This window comes from Argopecten irradians, chromosome 5, assembly GCF_041381155.1.
Source record: "Argopecten irradians isolate NY chromosome 5, Ai_NY, whole genome shotgun sequence".
Taxonomy (NCBI): Eukaryota; Metazoa; Mollusca; class Bivalvia; order Pectinida; family Pectinidae; genus Argopecten; species Argopecten irradians.
Window position 1 is genome coordinate 19,770,476 of NC_091138.1, and position 27,892 is coordinate 19,798,367.

The following is a 27,892-nucleotide window of genomic DNA, read 5'->3' on the forward strand; positions in this document are numbered from 1 at the left end:
CGTATTCTTACAAAAACTGGAACGATCGAAAATCTATCAATAAAAATAAGACACACATTCATCTATCCGCCTCTTTAAAACAGACGTATACGTATTCTAAAGTTTTGAGACGGTCCCTAGTTTTGGTTTGCAGATGGTCCCTAAATCTCATTGGCGCTTAAAAGTAACATCGAAATTAAGCGCTCATCTGAGTATGACTGAATAGCACATGACAAGCCTTACAAAAGCAGGGTGACAGCTGGACAGTGGACTGGGTTGAGATCGAAGAGAAAGAAGAATATGGGTCGTTGTTTATTATTATTTATTATCCATAGCCCGTAAATAGGGTCAATGCGTAACAGCAGGTAGTTTTTTGGCTTAATCACCAGGTGGAGTGAAAGTGATTATAAAACTCGTAAGTAGAGCACTTCGTTTGAAATCAGTGGATACTCCAGGGGTTTCCGACTTACGATCTTACGATCTCTGAATGCACCCCTGGACAATCCTTATAGTAAAACTGAATGAAAAAGCAGCTAACGTGAATATAAAAGTAATATAAAGTTAATTATTTCAGAGAAAAGAAAAAATCTTAACCAATCACAGCTTAGCAAAAATTTCATGTAAAGACTACAGAGAGAGCAACGCCCATCTTCAAAGCAACAGTCAACCACAGTGTACATATCGTTATACGTGTACATCAAAAGGACTAAATTACCTGTTCTGTTGCCTCCAGTTTTACTATGATAAAGTCCAGGAGTGTAGAGATCTTAAGTGACCAGAATTCAATCTCTGGAGTTTCGAGGATGCTCACTTGATAACCTGCACTAAATCATCATGTACATAGACTTACATTTTATGTATTTACATGGAAACTAAATAGAAGATCTTATGACATATGTACATGTAATTTGATTTCATTTTACATAAAAATAATTGTTTTGTTGAGACTATCAATATATACAGTTGGGAGCAAACTAAACTTGGTATCTAGTGCACTTTGTAGTGCACATGTAGTGAACAACGTAGTGCACTAGACTAAACATTGTAGTGCACTAGAGTGCACTACGATGTGAACTCCAGTTCACTACAGTGTTAACTCTAGTGCACTACAGTGTTAACTCTAGTGCACTACAATGTTAACTCTAGTGCACTACGTAGTGCACTTCAGTTTTACATTGCCTGTACGTGATACACACATGTTCCAGTATAACCTTACAAATACAAGTATATTCAAATTTGTGGTATAACTTATACTCATTTTGATATAAATAAATGAATGAATTTTCCGAATTGACGTAATATGGGGGATGAAAGTAATCCCAACAGTGTGCATGGACAATTAAAATTGCCAATTAAATAACTTGTATTTTTAGATACAGTGTTCATACATTTATTCTAGCTAGATTATAGGTTTTACCAGAAATTTTATACAGTATATTATCTAAATATCTGATTTTACACATTCATTTACGTGATGGTCGTATGTATACCTGAGCCAGCATACATGTGTATGTTAGTTAAATTTCAGGTAAAACAATTCATATCCAGAGGGCAGAATAAGTGTCAGAGTGGCGAAATACACATACAATATAGCTAGGTTGGTTTGGGTGGGGCTGGGGTATAAAGGAGCCCAAGGGGTATTGTCTGCAAGCATGTTTGTATTACACATATATACATGTACATGTACATGTCCATGTACACATGTAGTATAAATTTAACCATATAGTACATAATTAATAAACCCCTCTCCATCTCCTCAAAAGATATAATAAAATAAAAACAAGATACAAAACAATGTGAATACATTATCTTCATTTTGAGGGAAAAAACAATATAATAACAATTATTCTCAATTGAAAGAATAGGCATATTTTGATGAAAAGTAACTATATAAGTTTATTATAAAACCACATGGGGTCAAGTAGACAGTTATAAATAGACTTCACTAAACTAATCGGGTACAGAGGCTGTCACAGCATGCTATATATCTATTGAATTGAATGCTATAATGGACCCCCTGGGGTTAAAGAAAATCGGTATACCTTACCTGTGACGCCTGACTGATCAGCTCAGGTAAGGTGTCACCTCAGGTGGTGGGATGGGGAAATAGGGAGAAAAGGGCCCTATAGCTAGGCCTAGTGACCATAACGACAGACCTGTGTGCCAAGAGTTTACAGTATACAAGTCATTTATGTATGCGGGTACAGTGTATACCTATATCCCCATGTACAATGTACAGTACATGTATATCAGTGTATGTGACAGACTTTTGTACCAATTACACATCAATTAAATATGATAACAATTAAATAATTAATATGTACACGTATGTAGTTAGAAATCCTTGATATGTATATGATAAAAATATTGTATTTTATGTGTATGTGTAAACACTAAAACACAACATGAATTATATGCGACACTCCACATTATTTTAATGTACATGCAGGTCGATGATCATCACTTTTAGTTAATAATCTTTTAATAAATGTACACAACTTTTGCTGCTTAATTTTGATACAGATTTCATATGTTTATACATATATATACGGTATATAGGAACAGAGATTTAAATAATATACTATTTAAATCTCTGATAGAAATAAATAAAAAAATTAATGTATCAATCAAAATATATTTCTAATATTATGATGTAATATTACATGTGTAGAAATATATGTTTAAACAGAAATAAGGATTTGATTTAAATAATTAGACTCATCAACGTGGTCCGTTTATCATATGGAATGATTTCGCAAATTTGATTGACTGATCGTCCCAATCGCACAGCTGTTAAATAACCATATAAATTTCTTGCTAGAATTAATTAACAGAGTCAGAGACATATAAAATCTATATTTGTTTATCTCTGACAGAGTTATTTGGGTACAAAGGTAGCTAATAATAAGAACTTTTTAATAAATTTCAACTTAATTTATTTCAGTTAAATTGTTGACTCTTGACAAAATACAAAGTTCTGTAACTTTTCAAAAATCAAAACTCATAGGGCACTTGTTCACCTGTATTTTCAGGAATCACAATTTTTGTGTTAATTGAACTGGCTTCATAGGTAATTACAGGATTAGGGGAGGGGCAGTCATGCATGACAAGACAGGTGAACCCTAGCTTGGTTATTGCCCTAGGCCTGGAGCCTGGCCAGTACAGGTAAAATTCACCAAACGACTTATGAGGGTATAATAAAAGTGTAATAGCCAAAAACTGCTAAATGTACAAAATCTGACATTTTAAATGTGAAATACAATTATATATAGCTGTTAATTTCTAGAATGGCAAAAACAAAGATATATGATTCAAATAAAAAAATAAAAAAATGAAAAAAAAACCAATTAATTAAATACATGAAATAAATTAAAATAAATATAGCTATTTATATCTAGAATACCTAATATTTGATCTGAGTAATAAATGTAGCTATTAGTAAATGTATTATAACAAGTATAAACTATTTGATCCTAATAACTAAATTCATTTATTTTCTGAAAAAAATATCTAAAGAAAAGATGCATGTGGTCAAGCCATATTGCAGCTTACGGTATAGTCTTTACTTTACTATTAAAACTCATATTAGGCTGAATTACTCAGATGAAACCCATATATAATAATGTACACCAATAAAAGTAACCATTTTAATTAATAAATAAATTATTTACATACTAACTTAGTTATGCTAATTTTTAAATACAGAGTACATTTGGTAATTCATCTGAAATAAAAACCATTCGATGAATTTATATACATGAACAGATTGTACATGTACAATTTATGCAATAAGTAGGAGTATCAGGCTCATTTATCTTGTGCACTACGATGTGAACTCTAGTGCACTACACTGTTAACTCTAGTGCACTACGTTGTTAACTCTAGTGCACTACAATGAATGTGAACTCTAGTGCACTACGATGTTAACTCTAGTGCACTACGATGTTAACTCTAGTGCACTAGCTAGTGAACCGGAGTTAACTTTACTTGTGCACTCCAGTGCACTTCACTACCAAGTTTAGCTTGCTCCCAACTGTACTTTATATTAAATGGAGCCTGAAGGTCTTCAAATTAATTGAGTTTGAGGTAAGGAGGTTTTAATAATCATACAGCTCTTCATAGCATGAAGCCAGAAGGGACACTTGTGCAACCTGTGGAGCTCTCTCTAAGACTGAGAAATACAGCATCTCTTGAAAAGTTGTCTCCCCTTTCTACTTATTGGCTAAGGAAAACTGGATGTTCCAAATCAACCAGGATCAGTTGCCTATGAAGATATAATCTCAAAACCAATGTACAATTACATTATGAAATCAATACAGCAATCAAATTAATTACAAGATAAAAAATGTTATGTAAATACTATATTTCCTTTTCATATTTGTGTGAGCATTTACAAGTCAATGTCCAAAATATTATTTTCATGCAGTTAAACTCTGCAAGCAAGATTCTACATGTTGTTGGCACTTTCCATAAATGGTGTTGTCACATAATATGCCATACAAACCAACATCAAAATGGACTGAATGTCACTGTTTGCCACATATTAACAGGGTGTTATATTATATATCCATGTAAACATATTCTACTCTGGTCTGATAATTAAGTATTATACATGTAGCTATAGGTCCAATGTCTCTATTTAAGTTTGTGTAATGTAATATTTCATGTAGCTGCACTCTTATAAGGCTTTTGCCTTCGTTGATTTTATATTTACTTATATTTAGTTGATATTATTATTACAGCGTCCTATGATTATGGTTGTGTGTACTGCAAGGGGAAAAGCTGTCAGTATAAAGGTTCTGTAATGGCCGGGGATTGTACTGCTCTCGGCACATACAACGATACACTCTTGGAGACTGGGTGGGGAATATTGGACATTTCCGCTGGCTATGGCAAGGTCAAGTTTACTGACCAAGAACTCATGTACGGTACTGGTTTTATTGAAGGAGTGCTCACATACAAGTAAGTAGTAAAGTTGTTGTAATTGTTAATTCCATAAATTTGGGGGGGGGGGGGGGGGGGGGGGTTAGAAAAAAATGTAAAACAGAATGAAACTCATAGAATGCCCCAGGTTTTGATTATATATTGATCATGCGATTGTTAAAGATGCTCCACCGCCGACATAGCATAAATGATATTCAATATTGAACAATCATTGGTGTATTATCGTGTATATATATGTCTAATTAACACAAAAAATAATATAAAATAATTTATTTTGCCTTTGGTGCATGCGCAATCAGTACTTTATTCCATATAGGATATAGTGCCACGGAATTTTTAGGTCATCTGACCGAAGGTCAGGATGACCTATTGTCATCGTGTTTCGTCCGTCGTCGTGCGCCGTGCGTTGTCCGCCGTCCGCCGTGCGTCGTGCGTAAGACTATTTATACAAAAGCCTACTCCTCCTTCATTCTTTGATGGATTTCATCCATATTTGGTTTGAAACATCATTAGGGAAGGACAATCATATTTTATATAAATGAGCCTGGTCCGACCCCTAGGGGCTGAGAGGTGGGGCCCCAAAGGGCAAATTTTCTGAATTTTAGCTTTAAAATCCTACTCCTCCTTCATCCTTGGATGGATTTCATCCATATTTGGGGTGAAACATCATTGGAGACGGACAATCATGTTTTAAATAAATGAGCATGATCCGACCCCTAAGGGCTTAGAGGTGGGGCCCCAAAAGGGCAAAATTTTCTTAATTTTAGCTTGAAAATCTTACTCCTCCTTCATCCTTGGATGGATTTCATCTATATTTGGGTGTAAACATCATTGGGGAAGGACAATCATATTTTTATATAAATGAGCCTGGTCCAACCCCTAGGGGCTGAGATGTGGGGCCCCTAGAACGAATATACGTACCCGGCCTACTATACATTCCGGCCGGGTACGAATTGGTCCCTATGTGTCGTAGTGGAGCACTGCCTCCGAAAATCACTCGGGCATAGTTTTCTATACTTTTTTGTAGGGTTTCCAATTATTTTATGCGTATACATGCATTTACATATTATTTTTGTCCAAAACAAACATAACTACAATTCTTAATATCTACCGTACCGCTCACAAGACGTCAAATTCACAATTTGTGGACTTACCGTATAAATTCCCTTCAGAAAGACCTTCATATTGTATTATGTAAAAAAATAATGCCTCGATGAGAATTCAATATTTTATGTGGTTCAGTTTTATTGCCTAGTAGGTAAGCGATATCAAACAAGTACGTACAAAAATGCAAACTGCCGTTTTATAATGGTTTGAAATAATCATTACTTTGCTCCATTAGCAGTAAATGGCACCAATTGTAGCTCTAAAGACGACACCATTCTCTGTCAAAAAGTCTTTTGAGCTACAATATTGCAGCTATGGGGCCCCCAAAGGACAAATTTTCTTTAATTTTAGCTTTTTAAATCCTACTCCTCCTTCATCCTTGGATGGATTTCATCCATTTTTGGTGATGAAACATCATTGGGGAAACAAAATTATATTTTAGATAAATGAGTCTGGTCCGACCCCTAGGGGCTTGAGGGGTGGGGCCCCAAAAGGGCAAATTTTTCTTAATTTTAGCTGGCCTACATCCTGTTTTCAGGTTTCGGTCTCCGATCTCAATGAAAATTGGTCTATAAAGGGTTTTAATTGATGCTGAACAACATGCAAAACATTTTCGTGTAAAGATTTTGGTATTCCAAGATGGCCGCTGGCCACTTACTGTTTTAAGGTTTCAGTCTTCCGATCTCAATGAAAATTGGTCTATAGGGGTTTTTAATTGATGCCGAACAACATGCAAACATTTTCATAAAGATTTTGGTATTCCAAGATGGCCGCTGGCCCACTTCCTGTTTTCAGTCTCCGATCTCAATGAAATTTGTCCATACGGGTTTTAATTGATTCAGAAGGGGGAACTTTAGGTAAGGACAATCATATTTTATAAAGGATCGAGGTAAGACCCATGGGGATAGTACGACGGAGGTCCAAAATGGGAGCTTTGCTGAAATTTGGCTTTAAAATGTGACTCCGCCTTATATTAATCCTTGAATGGGTTACAACCATATATGGATGAAGGGCTACCAAGTTTGTTCAACAAATGAGTTGGCATTTACCTATTTCAGAAACTTATATATTCAACTAAGGAGTTCCTTGTGTTGTTTATATTAATCGTTAACCAATACTTTATACTGTGACTTTGTTGTTTTGTGCCATGAGTCAGATGACCGTTAAGGCCCATGGGCCTCTTGTATATAAATGAGCCTGGTCCGACCCCTAGGGTCAGAGGGGCGGGGCCCCAAAAGGGCAAATTTTCTTAATTTTAGCTTTAAAATCCTACTCCTCCTTCATCCTTGGATGGATTTCATCCATATTTGGTTTGAAACATCATTGGGGAAGGACAATCATATTTTATGTAAATGAGCCTGGTCCGACCCCTAGGGACTGAGGGGTGGGGCCCCAAAAGGGCAAATTTTCTTATTTTAGCTTTAAATTCCTACTCCTCCTTCATCCTTGGATGGATTTCATCCATATTTGGTGTGAAACTTCATTAGGGAAGGACAATCATATTTTATATAAATGAGCTTGGTTCGACCCCTAGGGTCAGCGGGGCAGGGCCTCAAAAGGGCAAATATTTGGTTTGAAACATCATTGGGGAAGGACAATCATAATTTATATAAATAAGTCTGGTCCGACCCCTAGGGGCTGAGGGGTGGGGCCCCAAAAGGGCAAATTTTCTTATTTTAGCTTTAAATTCCTACTCCTCCTTCATCCTTTGATGGATTTCATTCATATTTAGTGTGAAACATCATTAGGTAAGGACATTCATATTTTATATATTTGAGATAGGTCTGACCCCTAGGGGCTGAGGGGTGGGGCCCCAAAAGGGCAAATTATCTTATTTTAAGCTTTAAAATTCTACTCCTCCTTCATCCTTGGATGGATTTCATTTATATTTAGTGTGAAACATCATTGGGCAAGGACAATCATATTTTATATAAATGAGCCTGGTCTGACCCCTAGGGGCTGAGGGATGGGGCCCCAAAAGGGCAAACTTTCTTATTTTAAGCTTTAAAATCCTACTCCTCCTTCATCCTTGGATGGATTTCATTTATATTTGGTGTTAAACATCATTGGGGAAGGACAATCATATTTTATATAAATGAGCCTGGTCCGACCCCTAGGGGCTGAGGGGTGGGGCCCCAAAAGGGCAAATTTTCTTAATTTTAGCTGGCCCACTTCCTGTTTTAAGGTTTCACTCTCTGATCTCAATGAAAATTGGTCTATAGGGGTTTTAATTGATGCCGAACAACGTGCAAACATTTTCGTAAAGATTATTGTATTCCAAGATGGCCGCTGGCCCACTTCCTGTTTTAAGGTTTCAGTCTCTGATCTTAATGAAAATTGGTCTATAGGGGTTTTAATTGATGCCGAACAACATGCAAACATTTTCGTAAAAATTTTGGTATTTCAAGATGGCTGCTGGCCCACTTCCTGTGTTCGGGTTCATTTCAGATCTCAATGAAAATTGGTCTAAAGGGGTTTTAATTGATTCAGAAGGGGGAACTTTAGGTGAGGACAATCATATTTTATAAAGGACCAGGCTAAGACCCATGGGGATAGTACGGCGGAGGTCCAAACTGGGAGCTTAGCTGAAATTTGGCTTTAAAATCTGACTCCTTATATTAATCCTTGAATGGGGTACAACCATATATGGATGAAGGGCAACCAAGTTTGTTCAACAAATGACATTTACCTATTTCAGAAACTTACATATTCAACTAAGGAGTTCCTTGTATTATTTATATTAATTGTTAACCACTACTTTATACTGTGACTTTGTTGTTTTGTGCCATGAGTCAGATGACCGTAAAGGCCCATGGGCCTCTTGTTTCAGGATGCAATTAATTATTTATCATATTTTTAACTTGAAGTAAAATTAGAAGCTCATACTTTTCAATGTTGGTAATGGTGTAAAGTAAGTAACTTTTGTAACTGAAGAAAAATACTAAATCGTCTTCTCCTGTTTTTGATAGTGAAAAGATACTATTTGTCGGCGGTGGAGCATCTTTAAGAAGTACATGAACCCTCTATATATTTTGTACTGGTACTCACCAAATTTGGAAATATCAAGTGTTCTGGACTCGCCTTAAAACCTACGTCTTTTGGTTTCCCCATTTACTAAAATATAAGTCTTTTGGTTTCCCAATTAACTAACATTTATTACATCTTTTGGTTTCTCCATTGGCTAAAATCTACGTCTTTTGGTTTCATCATTGACTAAAATCTACATCTCTTGGCTTTTTGCATTGACTAAAATCTATGTCTTTTGGCTTTCTCACTGACTAAAATCTATGTCTTTTGGCTTTCTCATTGACTAAAATCTATGTCTTTTGGCTTTCTCACTGACTAAAATCTATGTCTTTTGGCTTTCTCACTGACTAAAATCTATGTCTTTTGGCTTTCTCATTGACTAAAATCTACGTCTTTTTGTTACATATTTGACTAAAACCTATGTCTTTTGGCTTTATCCTTGACTAAAATCTATGTCTTTTGGATTTTTTGACTCATTGACTAGAATCTATGTCTTCATTTCTGTACCTGTAGGAGGATATACCAACATTATCAGAATGCCAAAGACTTTTTCCTGAGTTCAAAATCTGCGGAGTACATCGGAAAACTGCAGGCGTTTCTGTCAGCCCAAGATGTATGGCTGAGACAAATGGTTGATAATAACGTGGCTGATCCTATTTGGCGCCATGTTGGCCTCGTCATTGCCCAGTATGATGGCCTGGTAGATGGATACAAGTCTGTAGCACCAGACAGCATGGTAAGTTATACAAATTGTATACCTTATTTGCCGTAATTAGTTTCCAGGGCGTTTAAAAATTGTAACAAAGGGAGGGGGGGGGGCTAATTAGTAAAATTAGTGCATTGCTGATGTCAGAGGCTTCACAAGTTGTAAAACATTGTTAAATCCATGGGAGGGGGCATTTATTCAACTTCAACTCCTTCTCCAGAAAAGGGGAGGGGAGCTTAAAGGGGAGCCACTAAATACAGCGAATACGATACTAAATACTGAAGCAAAACACATAAAACTAAGCATTGATAATTAATAGGTTTATAATTCGTCGTTATACAAATTCATATCATTGTTCAACTTCTTAGTTCATTTTAAGTACTGTACAATTCTAAATATGTTGACTTTTTGGCATTGTTTAGAAAAATAGCTAATAACTGATGTCAAACTCCTATTACAGATTTGAATTCTGTTTAAGTTGAAGTTTATCTACTTAAGGTTCATGAAATGTTGATTATACTTAGTGATTGTAATGGGTTTTATTTAAGTGATCAATAATCGGAATGTCAAAATCAATCGATTATCAATTATGATAGGTTTTCAAAATCAGGAAATAATTGCTATATTTATTGAAATTAAACACTATTTCGAGATTATTGCCATGTATAACTATGTCTATAACCGATGAGAAATAACTATGAATATCACTTGAATCACGAGGTAATAGTGTGGTAAGAAAGCATGTCCACTGCGATAGATTAATACGCCATGATGGATACTGTACTGTATGGGAACAGTGTCTGTAGGGTAATAAAAATGGGCTAAATATTCAGTTGAATTATAAAAAAAAGTTTCGTGACACAAATCTAAAGATTTAGGACCACTTTCAAAGAAATTTTGATTAATTTTTTTACAAATTCTTAATCAATGATTTGTTCAATATTTTTTTTATTTTTTGACTAATTTTCGATTTTTTTCAATCATCGGCCCATCACTAATAATACTTAAATCATAAATTACCTTTTGTGTATATACTGGTATTTGATCTTCAACCATTGATATTTTTCAGCAACTTGGTGTGTTTCCCTTCCAAGTATTAAATGGTGTTGGGGATCTGATTGACCTTCAGCATGCCCTTGACCCTGAAAGTATTCCAAACTGGGAAAAGATGTCAAAAGAGGAAGCAAAAGTTTATGTACAAAGACATGGCTTCTGCTCAGCTCTAGTCAAGGTAGTGGGCTCTAAATAACTAAAATAGATTTGACACAAAGTTATTTCCCTTAGAATCTCTTACCCTATTCTTGTTATGTTCACATTTGCACTTGGACATATTCATAATTATACATGTCTTTCCTAAAAGAGAATGTGATATTTAGGGCCCCACATCGAGATGCGGGTGCCCTATAGTAATCAGGTTGTCCGTCCGTCCGTCTGTCCGTTTTTTTTCTTTTGTTTTTTTTTCTTTTGCACATTAATGATGGAAGGGAGTGGAGTATTTTCCCCATATTTTACATGATGATTCCCCATCCATCCTAGATCTGCTTGGTAATTTTTCAGGCTGAAATTAAATTAAAAAATCGGCCATCTTGGATTTTAACATTTAAAAAAAATCACAATGTTGTTGCTCTTAACTGATAAACATTTTGTTATAACATTATGATGCAAAGTTGTTCAGAATTAAACAAGGAGTTGACTGTCCAAAGGTAAGGTCATGGGCCAAGGTTACTAAGTCAAAGGTCAAGGTCAAATTTATTTGAGTTAATTGTATGCTCTTAATGTAATGTTAGCTTGGAATCAGGATTCAAGTTAAATACTTGGAAGACTTTTTCCAAAGAATTATAATAATGTACCATCATCGGTTTCCCAATTAATGTTGACATTAATTATTTATTAGCAACATATAGCTAACACGGAAGAATTCGTTGTCAAAATACTACTTTTTCACTTAAGCACGTCGGACACATAGCGGGGCCCTTTCTGACGTGTCAGTGTTCTAGTTAATTTTAGGTGACGGGTACATACATATACAACATAAGTTAGGGATCTATAGGGTCAACTGTGCTTTTGTAATTTTAAATGATGTAATTCGAGATAACAGAGATGTGTGACAATTTATATGTCCGGAGCCTATCCAAATATGTATTTGTAATTATATCCCCACACAAGGGTAAGCGAGGTTAGATGGTATATACTGGATTCAGGTTGTCTGTCTTTCTGTCTGGGTGATAGGAGCCTATGAGAATGTTTATATATATTTTTAGGTGACGGGAGCCTATGAGAATGTGTATTTATATTTTTAGCTCACCATCATCAGATGGTGGGCTATTCAAATCGCCCTGCGTCCGTGGTCCGTCGTCCGTCGTCCGTCCGTAAACAATGCTTGTTATCACTATTTCTTAAAAACTGCTGCAGGGATTTTGTTCAAACTTCACATGGAGGTTACCCTTGGTCCCTAGTTGTGCCATACAGATTTTGAGGCTGATCGAAAAAACAAGATGGCCGCCAGGCAGCCATCTTTGATTTTGGCAGTTGAAGTTTGTTATTGATATTTCTTGAGAACTACTGAAGGGATTTTGTTCAAACTTCACATGGAGGTTACCCTTGGTCCCTTTTGTGCCATACAGATTTTGAGGCTGATCGGAAAAACAAGATGGCCGCCAGGCGGCCATCTTTGATTTTGATTGTTATCAATATTTCTTGAGAACTACTGAAGGAATTTTTTCAAAAAAGTGTTGGAGGTTACCCTTGGTCTTTTTATCAATCAGATTTTGAGGCTTCGAAAACAAGATGGCCGCCAGCGGCCATGGATAGTTAGGTTCACTATTTTTCCCTGAAGGGATCCTCTTAGGTTCCCCTGCCTTATTGCATATTGCATTTTTGGACCAATCGGTGATAAAGATGGCCGCCAGGCCGCCATCTTGGATTTTGATAGTTAAAGTTTGTTATGGCTATTTCTCAGATAGTACTGAAGGGATCTGTCTCAAATTTCATATGTAGGTTCCCCTAGGAACCTTGTTGTGCATATTGCATTTTGGGACCGATCGGTCAACAAGATTGCGGCAACGCAGCCATCTTGGATTTTTATATTCAAAGTTTGTTATCGCTATTTCTCAGAAAGTATTGAATGGATCTTTCTCAAATTTCACCTGTAGGTTCCTCTAGGACCTTTGTTGTGCATATTGTGATTTGGGACTGATTGATCAACAAGATGGCCGCCAAGGAGTCATCTTGGATTTTGATAGTTGAAGTTTGTTACCGCTATTTCTCAAAAGGTACTGAAGCGATCTGTCTCAAATTTTATATGTAGTATGTTTGAAAAAGTTTAAAAAGTAGAGAAAAGATCCATCTTTCCTTTGTCAGATATAGATCATTCTTTGGTGGGTGCCAAGATCCCTCTGGGATCTCTTGTTAGGTGACAGGGGCCTATGAGAATGTGTATTTATATTTTAGGTGACAGGGGCCTATGAGAATGTGTATTTATATTTTTAGGTGACAGGGGCCTATGAGAATGTGTATTTATATTTTAGGTGACGGGAGCCTATGAGAATGTGTTTATGTCTCACTCCAGCTGGTTTATGTACCAGTTCACCATGAGAATTTTCAAACACTGGAACATCAATGTACAGGATACTGCCACTGCTGCTAAACAGATGTCTTTCTCCAGTTACCCAGGTAAAGTAACATATCGTCATCATGTCTTCATAGGAGTGGGGTCATCTTTTACATTTCATTATATTAAAGCTTACTGAATCAGATTCCTGAAGACACTGAAAAGAATTAAGGTCAAAAGAAAATATTTTGGATGATGATTTGAACATATCGGAACTCAAAATCACAAAATTAATAAGCTCATTTATTCACACTTGAAATTAGAAATAATGAATTTCGTTCATATAATGTGTCATTTTAGGTGATGTCTGTTAAAATCAAGTTGTTACTTTTTTTAGCCCACCATCATCAGATGGTGGACTATTCAAATTGCTTTTCGTCCGTGGTCCGTCCGTCCTTCCGTCCGTCCTTCCGTCCGTCCGTCCCTCCATTAACATTTCTTGTTACCACTATTTCTCAAAAAGGGCTGATGGGATCTTTCCCAAAGTTCATATGTAGGGCCCTAGTTGTGCATATTGCTTTTTGGGACCGATCGGTCAACAAGATGGCCACAAGGCAGCCATCTTGGATTTTGATAGTTAAAGTTTGTTGCCGCTATTTCTCCAAAAGTTCTGAAGGGATCTCTCTCAAATTTCATGTGTAGGTTCCGCTAGGAACTTGTTGTGCATATTGCTTTTTGGGACTGATCGGTCAACAAGATGGTCACTAGGCAGCCATCTTAGATTTTGATAGTTAAAGTTTGTTACTGCTATTTCTACAAAAGTACAGAAGGGATATCGCCCAATTTTCATATGTAGGTTTCCTTAGGACCTTAGTTGTGCATATTGCATTTTGGGACTGATCAGTACACAAGGACAGACTACCATCTTGGATTTTGACAATTGAAGTTCGATAGTGTTATATATCTCAGAAAGTACTGAAAGGATCTTTCTCAAATTTCATATAGGGATTGGATTTCGTTTTTATGTTAACCATGCTTGTATGGAGCAATTCCTCTAAGAATATATTCTATGGGGCGCGTTAGCATCGCCCCATATTGAATATATTCTTAGAGGAATTGCTCCATACAAGCATGGTTAACATAAAAACGAAATCCAATCCCTATATTTACACTCACACGACTTTTTATTTATATTTTATGCAATAAAATCGTCATTTGAAAGTGACGTAATTATTCAATAAAAGTCGGTCAAAAGTGGGAGGAGCTTACTCAATTGAACAGCGAATGATGACACTTCACGTAAGGTAGAATTATTCATCCGCGACGACAAAAAAGTTCAATATTTTAGAGTAAAATAAACATGACAAACAAAGTAAATTTCAGAGATAATTTTATTTAATCAGATCAGAACTTTAAATATATATTCAATTTTGCTAAAAGTTAATATATAGCGTAATAACATAAAGAATTTGTACACGGCCACATGTGTGAACTCGGTGACCGTTATTGTGCAGCGAGGCGAAGCTGACGCACGCTTACACACTTTAGTTTGCGGAAGTTGTGAAAACACCGATTTTCAAGTAGCTCAATGTGTTTGAGATGTCGTCTGACTTGACGATATTACATCCTTGGGAGCCATGTGATTATATAATCTACGTTTAGATCCATATCGCCATCGATAGATGAAACAAATTTACTTGTGTTCGATGGATACAATGTATTTGTGGTGACGCGGAACTGTCAACACGTGGATTATTAGCGGTGCATGTTTTATAATACACATGATTAAATACTCAAAGAACAAAGACAAGAGGATATGTTTATAACTGACCTCTATCAGAGGGTCTCACACCCGTCCACCCCAAAGGCTCGATCGTAGGACGAACATAGGCACAGAGGTAATGTTTACATTTGACACCCATCATTTTTAACAAAAATGAAAGCACGTCGCCCCGGTCGGGATATTTTTCCGTTTCTTTATACAATTGTTAATTTAAAAATTGTTTGAATCATATATAAATATAAAACATGTATATATTGTTTACATTTTTCCAAAATTCTATGAAAAACAACAATATACACGTAATGTTTCGTCAAAATGTAAACAAAGCCATGTGTTTCTTTTAAAAAAAGTAGTCCTTTTACGTTGCACAGAACATTTCCTTACGCAAGTTCAAAGTTCAATGTTACCATGCAGTTATGGTAAACAAAATCGGCTAGTATTAGCGTATAGTGACCAAGCCTAGCAAGTGTAAATATATACATGTAGTAATATGTAGTAAAAGTAAAAGATCCTCTTTCCATTGTAAGACGTAGATCATTCTTTGGTTGGCACCAAGATCCCTCTGGGATCTCTTGTTAATCAGACCATTGGTTCTGGAAGTCCATAGACATCACAAGGACAGACTACCATCTTGGATTTTGACAATTGAAGTTTGATAGTGTTATATATCTCAGAAAGTACTGAAAGGATCTTTCTCAAATTTCATATAGGGATTGGATTTCGTTTTTATGTTAACCATGCTTGTATGGAGCAATTCCTCTAAGAATATATTCTATGGGGCGCGTTAGCATCGCCCCATATTGAATATATTCTTAGAGGAATTGCTCCATACAAGCATGGTTAACATAAAAACGAAATCCAATCCCTATATTTACACTCACACGACTTTTTATTTATATTTTATGCAATAAAATCGTCATTTGAAAGTGACGTAATTATTCAATAAAAGTCGGTCAAAAGTGGGAGGAGCTTACTCAATTGAACAGCGAATGATGACACTTCACGTAAGGTAGAATTATTCATCCGCGACGACAAAAAAGTTCAATATTTTAGTGTAAAATAAACATGACAAACAAAGTAAATTTCAGAGATAATTTTATTTAATCAGATCAGAACTTTAAATATATATTCAATTTTGCTAAAAGTTAATATATAGCGTAATAACATAAAGAATTTGTACACGGCCACATGTGTGAACTCGGTGACCGTTATTGTGCAGCGAGGCGAAGCTGACGCACGCTTACACACTTTAGTTTGCGGAAGTTGTGAAAACACCGATTTTCAAGTAGCTCAATGTGTTTGAGATGTCGTCTGACTTGACGATATTACATCCTTGGGAGCCATGTGATTATATAATCTACGTTTAGATCCATATCGCCATCGATAGATGAAACAAATTCACTTGTGTTCGATGGATACAATGTATTTGTGGTGACGCGGAACTGTCAACACGTGGATTATTAGCGGTGCATGTTTTATAATACACATGATTAAATACTCAAAGAACAAAGACAAGAGGATATGTTTATAACTGACCTCTATCAGAGGGTCTCACACCCGTCCACCCCAAAGGCTCGATCGTAGGACGAACATAGGCACAGAGGTAATGTTTACATTTGACACCCATCATTTTTAACAAAAATGAAAGCACGTCGCCCCGGTCGGGATATTTTTCCGTTTCTTTATACAATTGTTAATTTAAAAATTGTTTGAATCATATATAAATATAAAACATGTATATATTGTTTACATTTTTCCAAAATTCTATGAAAAACAACAATATACACGTAATGTTTCGTCAAAATGTAAACAAAGCCATGTGTTTCTTTTAAAAAAAGTAGTCCTTTTACGTTGCACAGAACATTTCCTTACGCAAGTTCAAAGTTCAATGTTACCATGCAGTTATGGTAAACAAAATCGGCTAGTATTAGCGTATAGTGACCAAGCCTAGCAAGTGTAAATATATACATGTAGTAATATGTAGTAAAAGTAAAAGATCCTCTTTCCATTGTAAGACGTAGATCATTCTTTGGTTGGCACCAAGATCCCTCTGGGATCTCTTGTTAATCAGACCATTGGTTCTGGAAGTCCATATGTCTGTCTTTTGCATCATAACACCACAATATAAGTTTATGATAGATTAAGGTTTAAATAACAATCTAACAACAATAAAAAATTAGAGAAAACAGAACCACTGAGCAATAAATCCCAGACATAACTATGGTTTGCTAAAATAACAGAAAATATCATATCAAGATCTTGCGTAGCCATTCTTGGGGTATCCACATTCTCTATGTCTCAAAACCCTGTATTTTCCTTGGTCTCTGTCATTCTTTATCTCTATCCTGCATTTTGAAAGTTCTCCATCAGCTACATTGCTAGAAACCCTGCATTTTTTTCTATACATGCAGGTTTCCTCGAGTCCCTGGATGACTTCTATTTACTGGGAAGTAAGATGGTACTATTACAGACTACCAACAATGTCTTTAACGCCTCTCTGTACCAGGCTGTACAACCTAAATCTCTGTTGGCATGGCAACGTGTCAGAGTAGCAAGTATGATGGCTCACACAGGCAAGGAATGGGCTGAGATCTTCGCCAAATACAACTCTGGTAAGACATTGTTTAATGTCACCTAAACACTTCATAGTATGCCACTAAAATTAGATGTTTCATTTTGTTCTAAAATATTTTGTTGTCAATGAATATATTATTAATTATATTTAATGAGACAATCCATTCTAAGAGTGCATTTAAATTTGCATATATATTGGAAACAAATCATTTCTAATGAAAGTTGGAGCAGTTGGCACCACTGTAATATACCAGCAATGTCCACTGTATTCACAGTGTGTGATATGTCCATACTCACTCGGTGTCCTCCATTACACATTGTGGTTCAACGTCTTATATGCTTGAACCTTGCCTGTACTAGTGGAATGAAGCAACTTTTGTCTAGAGCTACTATTTCACTGTTTTACTATGAGATAGTCCAGGGGTGGATGTAACGAATGTAACCCCTGGAGTATCGGGGATGTCAGAAATGAGGTAATTTTTGTTTGCCTTTTGTATACAGGGACATACAATAACCAGTATATGTTGGTGGACCTGAAGCAGATAGAGCTGGGTAAGGCTATCCATGATGATGCCTTGTGGGTCGTGGAACAAATTCCTACCCGAGTATCAGCCGGTGACCAGACACCTATCCTCAGAACTGGTGAGTCTAGTAAACATCAGAAATAGTAATAGGTGCTGCAAGGTGCATGTCATTGAGGTCTTTGGTATAAATGGAACAGTGAAAATAAATCATTTTGGTCCTACACATACATAATAATTCAACTTGGCTTTATGATTCCACAAATTATGTTTTTCTCTAAACAGTTCATATATACAGTAGAACTTTCTATAAGGGACACCTCTATACAAAAGACATCTGTCTATAAAGGACATAGACTTATCAAATCCCATTTGTTGCAATTTACTTTACAGTTATTTAATTATATAAAAAAACATCTGGGGACCAACAGAATTAACTCATAGTTTGTTATACACACATTACAGATATCGTATAGGAACCTTGACAAATTGCTATGTTATAACCATGAATTTGCTGTAGAAGCATGTAAATTGTAAACGTATTTTACTGTACAATTGACTTCTGTATAAAGGATGCCTGTGTACAAAGAACATTTTCGCTATGTCCTTGTATCCTTTATAGACAGGTACTAAACCTAATAGCTTTAGCTGTTGATACAAATCAATGTGTTCATTTATAGGATATTGGCCATCGTATAATGTCCCATTTTATGAAGATATTTACAATATGAGTGGTTACCCTGAATTTGTGGCCCAACATGGGATGGACAACTCTTATCAGCTGGCTCCTCGGGCGAAAATATTCCGCAGGGACCAAGGGAAAGTGGTGGACCTAGAGAGCATGAAGCACATCATGCGTTACAATGGTCAGTGTGATTTACCTTATTTTGTTTACATTAATTAGCCAAGAGTGAAATATATAGTTATTGGTTTACAATTACACGAGAGGAAGGGCTCAAAATCAATTGGTTAGCTCTTAGAGAAGTGGCGACATAAGCAGCTTGATTTTAAAAAGTGAGACATACATGTATATCAATCTATTGTGATATATTCTATCAATAATAATTTCCATTCTCCACAAAATGTTTTTGGTTTAATTTCATTCTCTCTTTGGGTTTACTATAAACTGATATAGCCCTGATGTCCTTGATCTTTTTAAAATCTTTGAAAACACTTTTCTTTACAGATTACGAACATGACCCCTACTCTGAAGGAGATGCATGTAATGCTATCTGTTGTCGTGGAGACCTTAAAAAGTCTAAGTCCTCTGCAGATGGTTGCTATGATACGAAGGTAGGTTGATATTATATTCCCTTTGTTGGGAATGTTGGCTTAACAATCCAGGTTGATATTATTGTAAAATGTCTCTTCATGAGTGATGCAAACCTCCTGTATGTGTGTCTATTAGTTTTAAAATATCGAAGTTATACAGGTCCTTTTCCCTCATTAATTGTTAAGTGAGTGACATCACACATACATGTATGGACCTCTTTGTTATATAGTATAAATGAGCCCCTTTGGATGGTATCTTTATCTTACTTTAAGCCCCTTTGGATGGTATCTTTATCTTACTTTAAGCCCCTTTGGATGGTATCTTTATCTTACTTTAAGCCCCTTTGGAAGCCCCTTTGGATGGTATCTTTATCTTACTTTAAGCCCCTTTGGATGGTATCTTTATCTTACTTTAAGCCCCTTTGGATGGTATCTTTATCTTACTTTAAGCCCCTTTGGATGGTATCTTTATCTTACTGAGTGTTGCAGGATTGCAGTGACTTTATGAATAATGACAGCTCTTTGGTTCTGGTCTAGACTCAGTATCTGTTTATCCATTTCATGAGTATTTGTCATTGACCTTTGACCTTTACACCCTGCATAATTATTACGGTACTTCCTCCTTCAGGTATCGGACTTCCACATGGCACAAAACTTTGTAGCAGATATTATCAATGGTCCCACACGAGGAACTGGATTGCCTCCCTTTCAATGGACAAATCAGTTCAAAGACTCCCACGTTGGACTTCCGATGGTTTACAGTTTTGACTTCCTCAACACCTCCCCACGTTGGAATGTAACATATGGTTGACCTTGAAGACTGTCTCCATCGTGCTTATAGGTTAATCCTAAAAGATCAATGGGCCTGTAGTGATCACATGTCTTATTCTAATGATGATCTCTGAGGCTTGATATATCAAATTCTTTATCATAACCAAGGGATCAAGGAAAGCAGGTTAGACATACCTGATGGGTCCTCTTGTTTTATTATAGGTTATTTATTGCCAAACATGTGCCTATGAATATGGTTAACTACAGCAGTTCCACTCTAGTGTTACCCATTATCACTAAAATCAAACATTGTTATTGATTAAACAACTACATTTCGAGACCAATGTAGATATCACTAAAAATGAAAAGGAAAATCGGTCACGTAGGTGTATACTTATTAATACTTTTTGTGACCCTAAATTGTTTCATAATACTAATTAAAAAAAAATGAATTAAGCATTGCTCATGAGAGTTTTTGCAAATATCATACTTACAAAATACTTCATAGGTCCAATATTATTTTATACTAATTTTTTTTAAATTCACAAATACAATGTGCTTATATATCAATGGATAGATACATTGGTGCCTCTCACTTTGAAATTTGATTATCTAAGATTTTGTATTAATTATGCATTTGTGATGTGTTAGTTGTTGAATCATTCCAGTTTCATTTACAGTAAATGTTGTTCCTCTGTTATTTTTGTTTTTTAGTATAATGTTTTTGATATGAAGTAATTATCCTAGTCATAAACATGAATTTATTGCTCATCTATACATATATATGTAATTATGAGCAAGCACTTGTTCCCAAAAAATGCTGAAGGTTTAGGAGATATCATTTGGTACATTTCTATGGAGCAATCTGATTTCTGAAGTTCAGTGTCATGGCTGTCCATATTACATAATGTAGTTATTCATCTGGAAAATATAATGTCGTTATTAAAGCCAAACTGTGATTAAAAAACAAGATTGAATGTATAATCCATATTTATGTACGTTTATATATGATTTTGAAGTAAAAATTTCAATTCTTTTTCACAGTATTTTTTCTGTTTTACTTTGCCTGAATTCGATACATCTTGCATTCTGTCTTCACAACACAACAAGAAAGAGGCATGGCGCATATCGGCCCGTAAATTCAAAAATAAATATCAAAATATAAAGGTTCTGAATATATATGCTTCACATCTGATATATAAATGATCTTATTTAGGAAAAAGTAATTTGTTAATTGCAGTGGATATTTCATTAAATGACCACAAAGTTGCATCATCGTGCGATTTGTGAATTTTTCTCATTTTTCAGCACAAGTGCATCGGAGGACCAGTTTTTGGGAATAGTTTGTATTTTTTTATGCTGAATAAAATGAGTCATATTAAAACCAGAAACATATATAAATATATATGTATATATGTTTCTGTTAAAACTTGGTCGTCTGGTGCGCTCGTTGTTAAAAGTGCACTTGTTCCAAAAAATGAGAAAAACTGTGATTGATAAAATATCTTAATTCATTATCATCCAGATTTACCAAAGTATCAAATTTGTGTAGCTCAGGTGGTTGAGACGTGGCACAGTGTGCTGAAGGTTCAATGCTCGAATCACTAAATGGTCAAAAAAAATTATTTCAACAAGCAACATAGTTCCTTTATTTTGTTATAAAAATACATTTTGAATTAAATGTGACATCAAATAAATAAAGATCACAAAAAATGTAACTGGAAAATGTCCTTATAATAATCTTTACATTTTTAATTTCGTACCATACAGGCTATTTGGTGTAAATTGTATGCATTGTGTCACGTCAAACCCGGAACAAGTAGGGAAAGAGTCGGTATATATGGATTAGTAATTATAATTAGTACAATTTAAGCGGGGATCACATCTATTATGGAATAAATTCGCCGTTTATTATGCGAACAATGCAATAGACTATTATTGGCGATCTATTTGATCCATAATGCGTCACGTGACAATTTACTATTAGTGTATTTTTAGCTCGAGCAAGAGCTGTGCTTGACCATACATGTACCTCTTTCCTGTTGCTATGATCTAACTTCAAGAAGATAAACAACAAGACAAGTGTTTTGTATTGCAATCAGAAGAAATCATTTTTTAAAATATATTTTACCCCAATTATTAATTATCTCAATACACCCTTACTTGCTATAGTCTTATATCCGAGGCGTGTTCAGGATGCCGAGCGCTCGCGCGACAAGTTTACTGAACGGCAGCGGATCTCTCTGTCTGTTTTGTAACAGTAAAACCATTCAGATTTTAGCCTTTTTGTCCCATATGATAAAATGCATTCATGTGAAAAAATATGAGTACTAGTATTAGTGGAGTGTTTGAGGTCAGTTCTCAGACAAATCGTTTGAAGTTTGAAAGCAAGAATCTTTGTACATTACTTTTTAAAACATAGGTTTAAGAAACAAAGTGGATCTTGGCGGCCGCCCTATTGGTTTTCAAAACGACGACAAAAAATAACCTTCATTTAGCCATACCACACGTTCTATAGTTCCACTTTTTTAAACGTTTACAACCATAAGTGTCAAAATGATGTAGATATATCACCTTACTGCACTGCTAGCATACTGCTTCCTCACTGTTCTTATATTATTTCACCGCCATTAAGATAAATTGATACACCACAATGAGTCCTGTTACACCACAGATGTCTGCTTCTGGTTTGAAAAAAAATAATAGTCTACCCCTACTATATGAACATGTTCGTGTAGTACATTAGCCCGAGATCCTCTGGCCCTGACACCAGACTTAGACATACAAAAATATAATGACAGATAGATGTCTGGCGTAGGGCCAGAGGGCGGTAGTACTCGAAAATCTGGAATAAGCCGACACCGTTAAATTCAACAACGTGAAGTTAGCACCGTATTCGGGATTCGGGATTCCAATAACGAATCCGGTGCCAGCACCTTATTCGGGATTCAAAAATTAACTAATAAAAAACAATTTCAAGACATAAAAAACAGATCGAAACATAATTTCACAACCTCAAAAAGACTTAATACTTTGATAAATTGTTTTGAGTTTGAATAACGAATCCGGTGCCAGCACCGTATTCGGGATTCCAATAACGAATCCGGTGCCAGCACCTTATTCGGGATTCAAATATGAACTAATAAATAACAATTTCAAGACATAAAAAACAGATCGAAACATAATTTCACAACCTCAAAAAAATTTAATACTTCGATAAATTGTTTTGAGTTTGAATAACGAATCCGGTGCCAGCACCGTATTCGGGATCGGGATTCGGGATTCCAATAACGAATCCAGTGCCAGCACCTTATTCGGGATTCAAAAATTAACTAATAAATAACAATTTCAAGACATAAAAAACAGATCGAAACATAATTTCACAACCTCAAAAAAATTTAATACTTCGATAAATTGTTTTGAGTTTGAATAACGAATCCGGTGCCAGCACCGTATTCGGGATCGGGATTCGGGATTCCAATAACGAATCCGGTGCCAGCACCTTATTCGGGATTCAAAAATTAACTAATAAATAACAATTTCAAGACATAAAAAACAGATCGAAACATAATTTCACAACCTCAAAAAGACTTAATACTTTGATAAATTGTTTTGAGTTTAAATAACGAATCCGGTGCCAGCACCGTATTCGGGATTCGGGATTCGGGATTCCAATAACGAATCCGGTGCCAGCACCTTATTCGGGATTCAAATATGAACTAATAAATAACAATTTCAAGACATAAAAAAACAGATCGAAACATAATTTCACAACCTCAAAAAAATTTAATACTTCGATAAATTGTTTTGAATTTGAATAACGAATCCGGTGCCAGCACCGTATTCGGGATCGGGATTCGGGATTCCAATAACGAATCCGGTGCCAGCACCTTATTCGGGATTCAAAAATTAACTAATAAATAACAATTTCAAGACATAAAAAACAGATCGAAACATAATTTCACAACCTCAAAAAAATTTAATACTTCGATAAATTGTTTTGAGTTTGAATAACGAATCCGGTGCCAGCACCGTATTCGGGATTCGGGATTCCAATAACGAATCCGGTGCCAGCACCGTATTCGGGATTCGGGATTCGGATTCGAATTCGGGATTCGGTATTCGAATAACGAATCCGGTGCCAGCACCTTATTCGGGATTCAGTAAAACGTATACAGACATCATTTGAATACTTGAAAGCCGTAAAACACCTTCTTAGATCGTATTTCTTTATTAAGTTTGAATAACGGATCCGGTGCCAGCACCGTATTCGGGATTTCAATAAGGAATTTGGTGACAGAAACTTATTCGTTATTTAGTAAAACGTATACAGACATCATTTACAGACACCATATCGGATGCGCGTCCTAGCACTTACTACCGTTCTGGATGATTTATTTCTTGTCTTGCAAGCGCTTACGAGAGCGGTTGCTATCCCGAGCACGCCTCAGGTGTCATTTCTCGCCAATATCTTGTTGGCTAGCCGTTTTTTGTTTTGTTTTAAAAAACCGCTCAATCGATGAACCTTGCCGTTCCTGTTTGTTGACTTCATCTTCTCTTGGTCCACTCCTTTTGTGAGGACTCTTTCTTCTATTCAGAAGGGTTTGAAGGATGAATAGGTCGCTTCTGTCCTTCTTTGAAGAGAATGCAGACCGTGAAGGCCAGTTCCTCGCAGGTAACAGCGCGACCCAAGAAGAAGGCTAAAATTTCAGCTCCCCAGTCTGCTGTGTAGCCGAAGTGGAAGCCTTACTTCAAGGTCAACAAATGGAATAATCCAAGCCCTCTTGGAGATATGAAGAATCCCCCTCCTTGGTCATTCTAGACAAAGGGTTTGTTATGGAGGACTACGCACCTCCAGTCTCAAATACAGGTCCTTTTTCGCAAGATTAAGCTTCGGGATAGGAAAGGATTCTCCAACTTGGGAGGGTTTCGATCTTCCTCCTCCCGATCTGCCTGTAGGAGGTCGTCTGTCTGCCTTCCTTCCGGAGTGGAGGTAAATCACATAGGACTCTTGGGATTTGTCAGTAGTTAATAAGGGGTTAGGCATTCCCCTCTTGCGGAATCCTTCTTGGTGACAAAGCCTATCTTCTTTCCATCTCCGGGGATCCGGAAAATGCACTTTTAGAGACTAAAGAGCGCGGTCGAGGAGGTACCTATGGAGGACTGCACAAACAGCTGCTTCTATTCAAGAATATTTCTGGCCCACAAAAAGTCCAGAGCTTGGCGTTCACACATATATCTATGTGCCTTTAACGATTCACCTAACTTCAAAATTGAGACCCCACCGGTCATCATAGCTTCAGTGTGGGCCACTTCATCAAGAGTACTTCCAGATTCTCATCAAGAGGTCGGCACAACAAGCCGTCATGCCATACACACTTATGCTGAGAAATTATGTACTTTTGCTTTTAGAAACTTGTATAGTGGATCTAGATCATTTAACATTATTTTATGCTAACTTAGAATCCAAGAAGGTCAATTAAACTTTTGTATTTGTTGCAGCTCTGTTGAAGATGTTTGTCACCTCTTTCTATTTTACCCTAGATCATAACTGAAAGATGACCTTTAATTGACTCTCTGTCTCTCCTACAAGTAGATATATCCAACTAAATCTTAGATTGAATCGTAAACTAAATGTTTATGTATATTAACTTGCTAACAAGGGGAAGTAATCACCTTAGTTATGATCTATATTCTGCAATGTGTGCATGTATCCAGAAATACATTGAATCAACAGGTAGATCTTAAATCTTTTAGTAACTTTTAAGTACTAGTAAAATGAATATATATTTTAATTCATCTGCATATTTACTAATCTATTCCTACTTTCTCCTTTGTTGTATCATATATTATGATGGGGCTTGGCCTAGAGACTGGCGAAATCATGAATGTTAAGTGCAAACGAATATTCGTTTCTTTTCCTTTATGGATTGAATGTAAAAATGAATATACCTGTATTTTATAAATAATTATATACTCCATCAGTGTTGCTCATGATCTGTATATTTGTGGTTGGGTAGACACTCAGTGGTAAAACACCATGGTCATTTTAGTGCTGCCTGCAGGTTACAATGAATGTCGGAGTGAGAGTGAAATCGAGGGATCAAGTTAAGAGTCAAAATCCAGTTTAACTAAAATCAAATTAAGCGAATATTGAACACTGACCAATTAATACCGTAATCATTTAGTGTTTAATATAACAATAATAATAAGTTATGCATGTTATTCATCGCTATAGGTAATTCCTTCTATAGTATATGTACATCATTATCTATTAATATAATGTGTTTTTCAGTAACATGCACGATTTGTATCAATTCTAAAAAAATAATTAAATGTCATTTTATAGAGTCAATCCAGTGCAAAAACATGCATCTACATACAGTAATACAATCATGTGGTGAAGGCGTATATAGGCTTTGCCTGCTGCCCGATCCAAATTAAATCTTTTGATTTAATAAAATATTTTGAAACATGGAAGGAGTATATTTCGACGATTCTCTCATGCTCCACCTAGTGTGAGTAGAACACCCATCTTGTTCTGAATCAGAAGTCCGAGGTCTGCTCTTCTCAGGACTTTGTCTTCCTAGGAAACCATTTTCACACGATTCAGAGAATTGCCTTTCCACTGTTGGAGAAGTTCGAGAAGGCCAAAGATTTTAATGGTCTTGTTGCTCATCGGCTGGTCCTACGTCCAGATTCGTTGGTTTCTCAGTTTTCTGAGTTACCTCAACGCTCTGGCAGATGTGGTCGTTCTGGGGAGACATTACATCAGACTTTTCCAGATGTTCCTCCTCAATATCTCGGTCACTATTATCAGGAAATGAGAGGCTTGGTTTCCTCTCAACAACCAGTCGATAAAAGTGATTGCCCGGTCTATGAATATGAAGGACAATGTTTTCCGAGGGGAGTTGTCAGTTATTCAAGCCAGCTCCCACCATGACCTTGTTCACGAATGCGTGCATGATAGATTAAGGAGCTTACCTCGATGGCCATTGTCAATCACAAGGACGTGTTCGAGATGAGGGCTGTTCTGTTAGCTCTGCAGGCTTTTCAGAAGATTTTGTATTCCAAAGTGGTTTGTGATGCTATGGGCATCTCTACAGTTGAATGTTTTGCCGAATACTCTCTCTAGGCGCCGCCAGACGGTTATGACAGAATGGCCGCTAAATCCCTCGATCTTCGAGGGCATTTTTCAGAATGGGACAGGCCTCTTACTTCCCTGAACAACCACTAGCCAACCTCTGTTTCTCCGGTACCAGACCAAATGGTTTGGGCTGTGGAGGGATGCATGCTTATGCTTTCCCTCCATTCAACCTATTGAACAGGGTACTACTGAAGTTTCGGGAGCACCTTTGCTCTCTCCTTCTGATAGCGCCACTGTGGCCGAAACAACCATGGTCTCCGGAACTCTGTCTGATGATGTTCCTCTGGTTCTCCCTTTACCAAGAAAGAACATCTTGTAGCCATATTCTTTGACCTTGGAAATGCATACGACACAACTTGGCAATATGGAATCATGAATGATCTCCATGATAAATCGGTATACGTGGTAATTTGCCAAAGTTTATTTCAAATTTCATATCTGACAGGCATTTCAAAGTCCGAACGGGTTCAACTTATTCAGAAACACAAAAACAGGAGATGGGCGTCCCCCA

The 27,892-nt window shown here is 36.3% G+C and overlaps 1 protein-coding gene across 1 annotated transcript; it reads left to right on the top strand.

Annotated features, from left to right (window-relative positions):
- Positions 1-331: 331 nt before the first annotated feature.
- On the top strand, positions 332-21,277 carry LOC138323145 (phospholipase B-like 1). Its single transcript, XM_069267542.1, has 10 exons — positions 332-344; positions 4,722-4,941; positions 9,571-9,793; positions 10,833-10,994; positions 13,291-13,435; positions 17,508-17,708; positions 18,172-18,312; positions 18,872-19,057; positions 19,378-19,484; positions 20,092-21,277. Exons 2-10 carry the CDS (start codon positions 4,784-4,786, stop codon positions 20,272-20,274), a joined length of 1,506 nt encoding a protein of 501 aa, XP_069123643.1. The 5' UTR covers positions 332-344; positions 4,722-4,783; the 3' UTR covers positions 20,275-21,277.
- The last annotated feature ends 6,615 nt before the right edge of the window (positions 21,278-27,892 follow it).

Bases quoted from the DNA above. Each gene is read 5' to 3' on its own strand.
- LOC138323145 (XM_069267542.1), top strand. From the start codon at position 4,784: ATGGCCGGGGATTGTACTGCTCTCGGCACATACAACGATACACTCTTG. The intron at 13,436-17,507 runs GTAAAGTAACAT...CTATACATGCAG, and splicing joins GTCTTTCTCCAGTTACCCAG to GTTTCCTCGAGTCCCTGGAT. The intron at 19,485-20,091 runs GTAGGTTGATAT...TTCCTCCTTCAG, and splicing joins ATGGTTGCTATGATACGAAG to GTATCGGACTTCCACATGGC.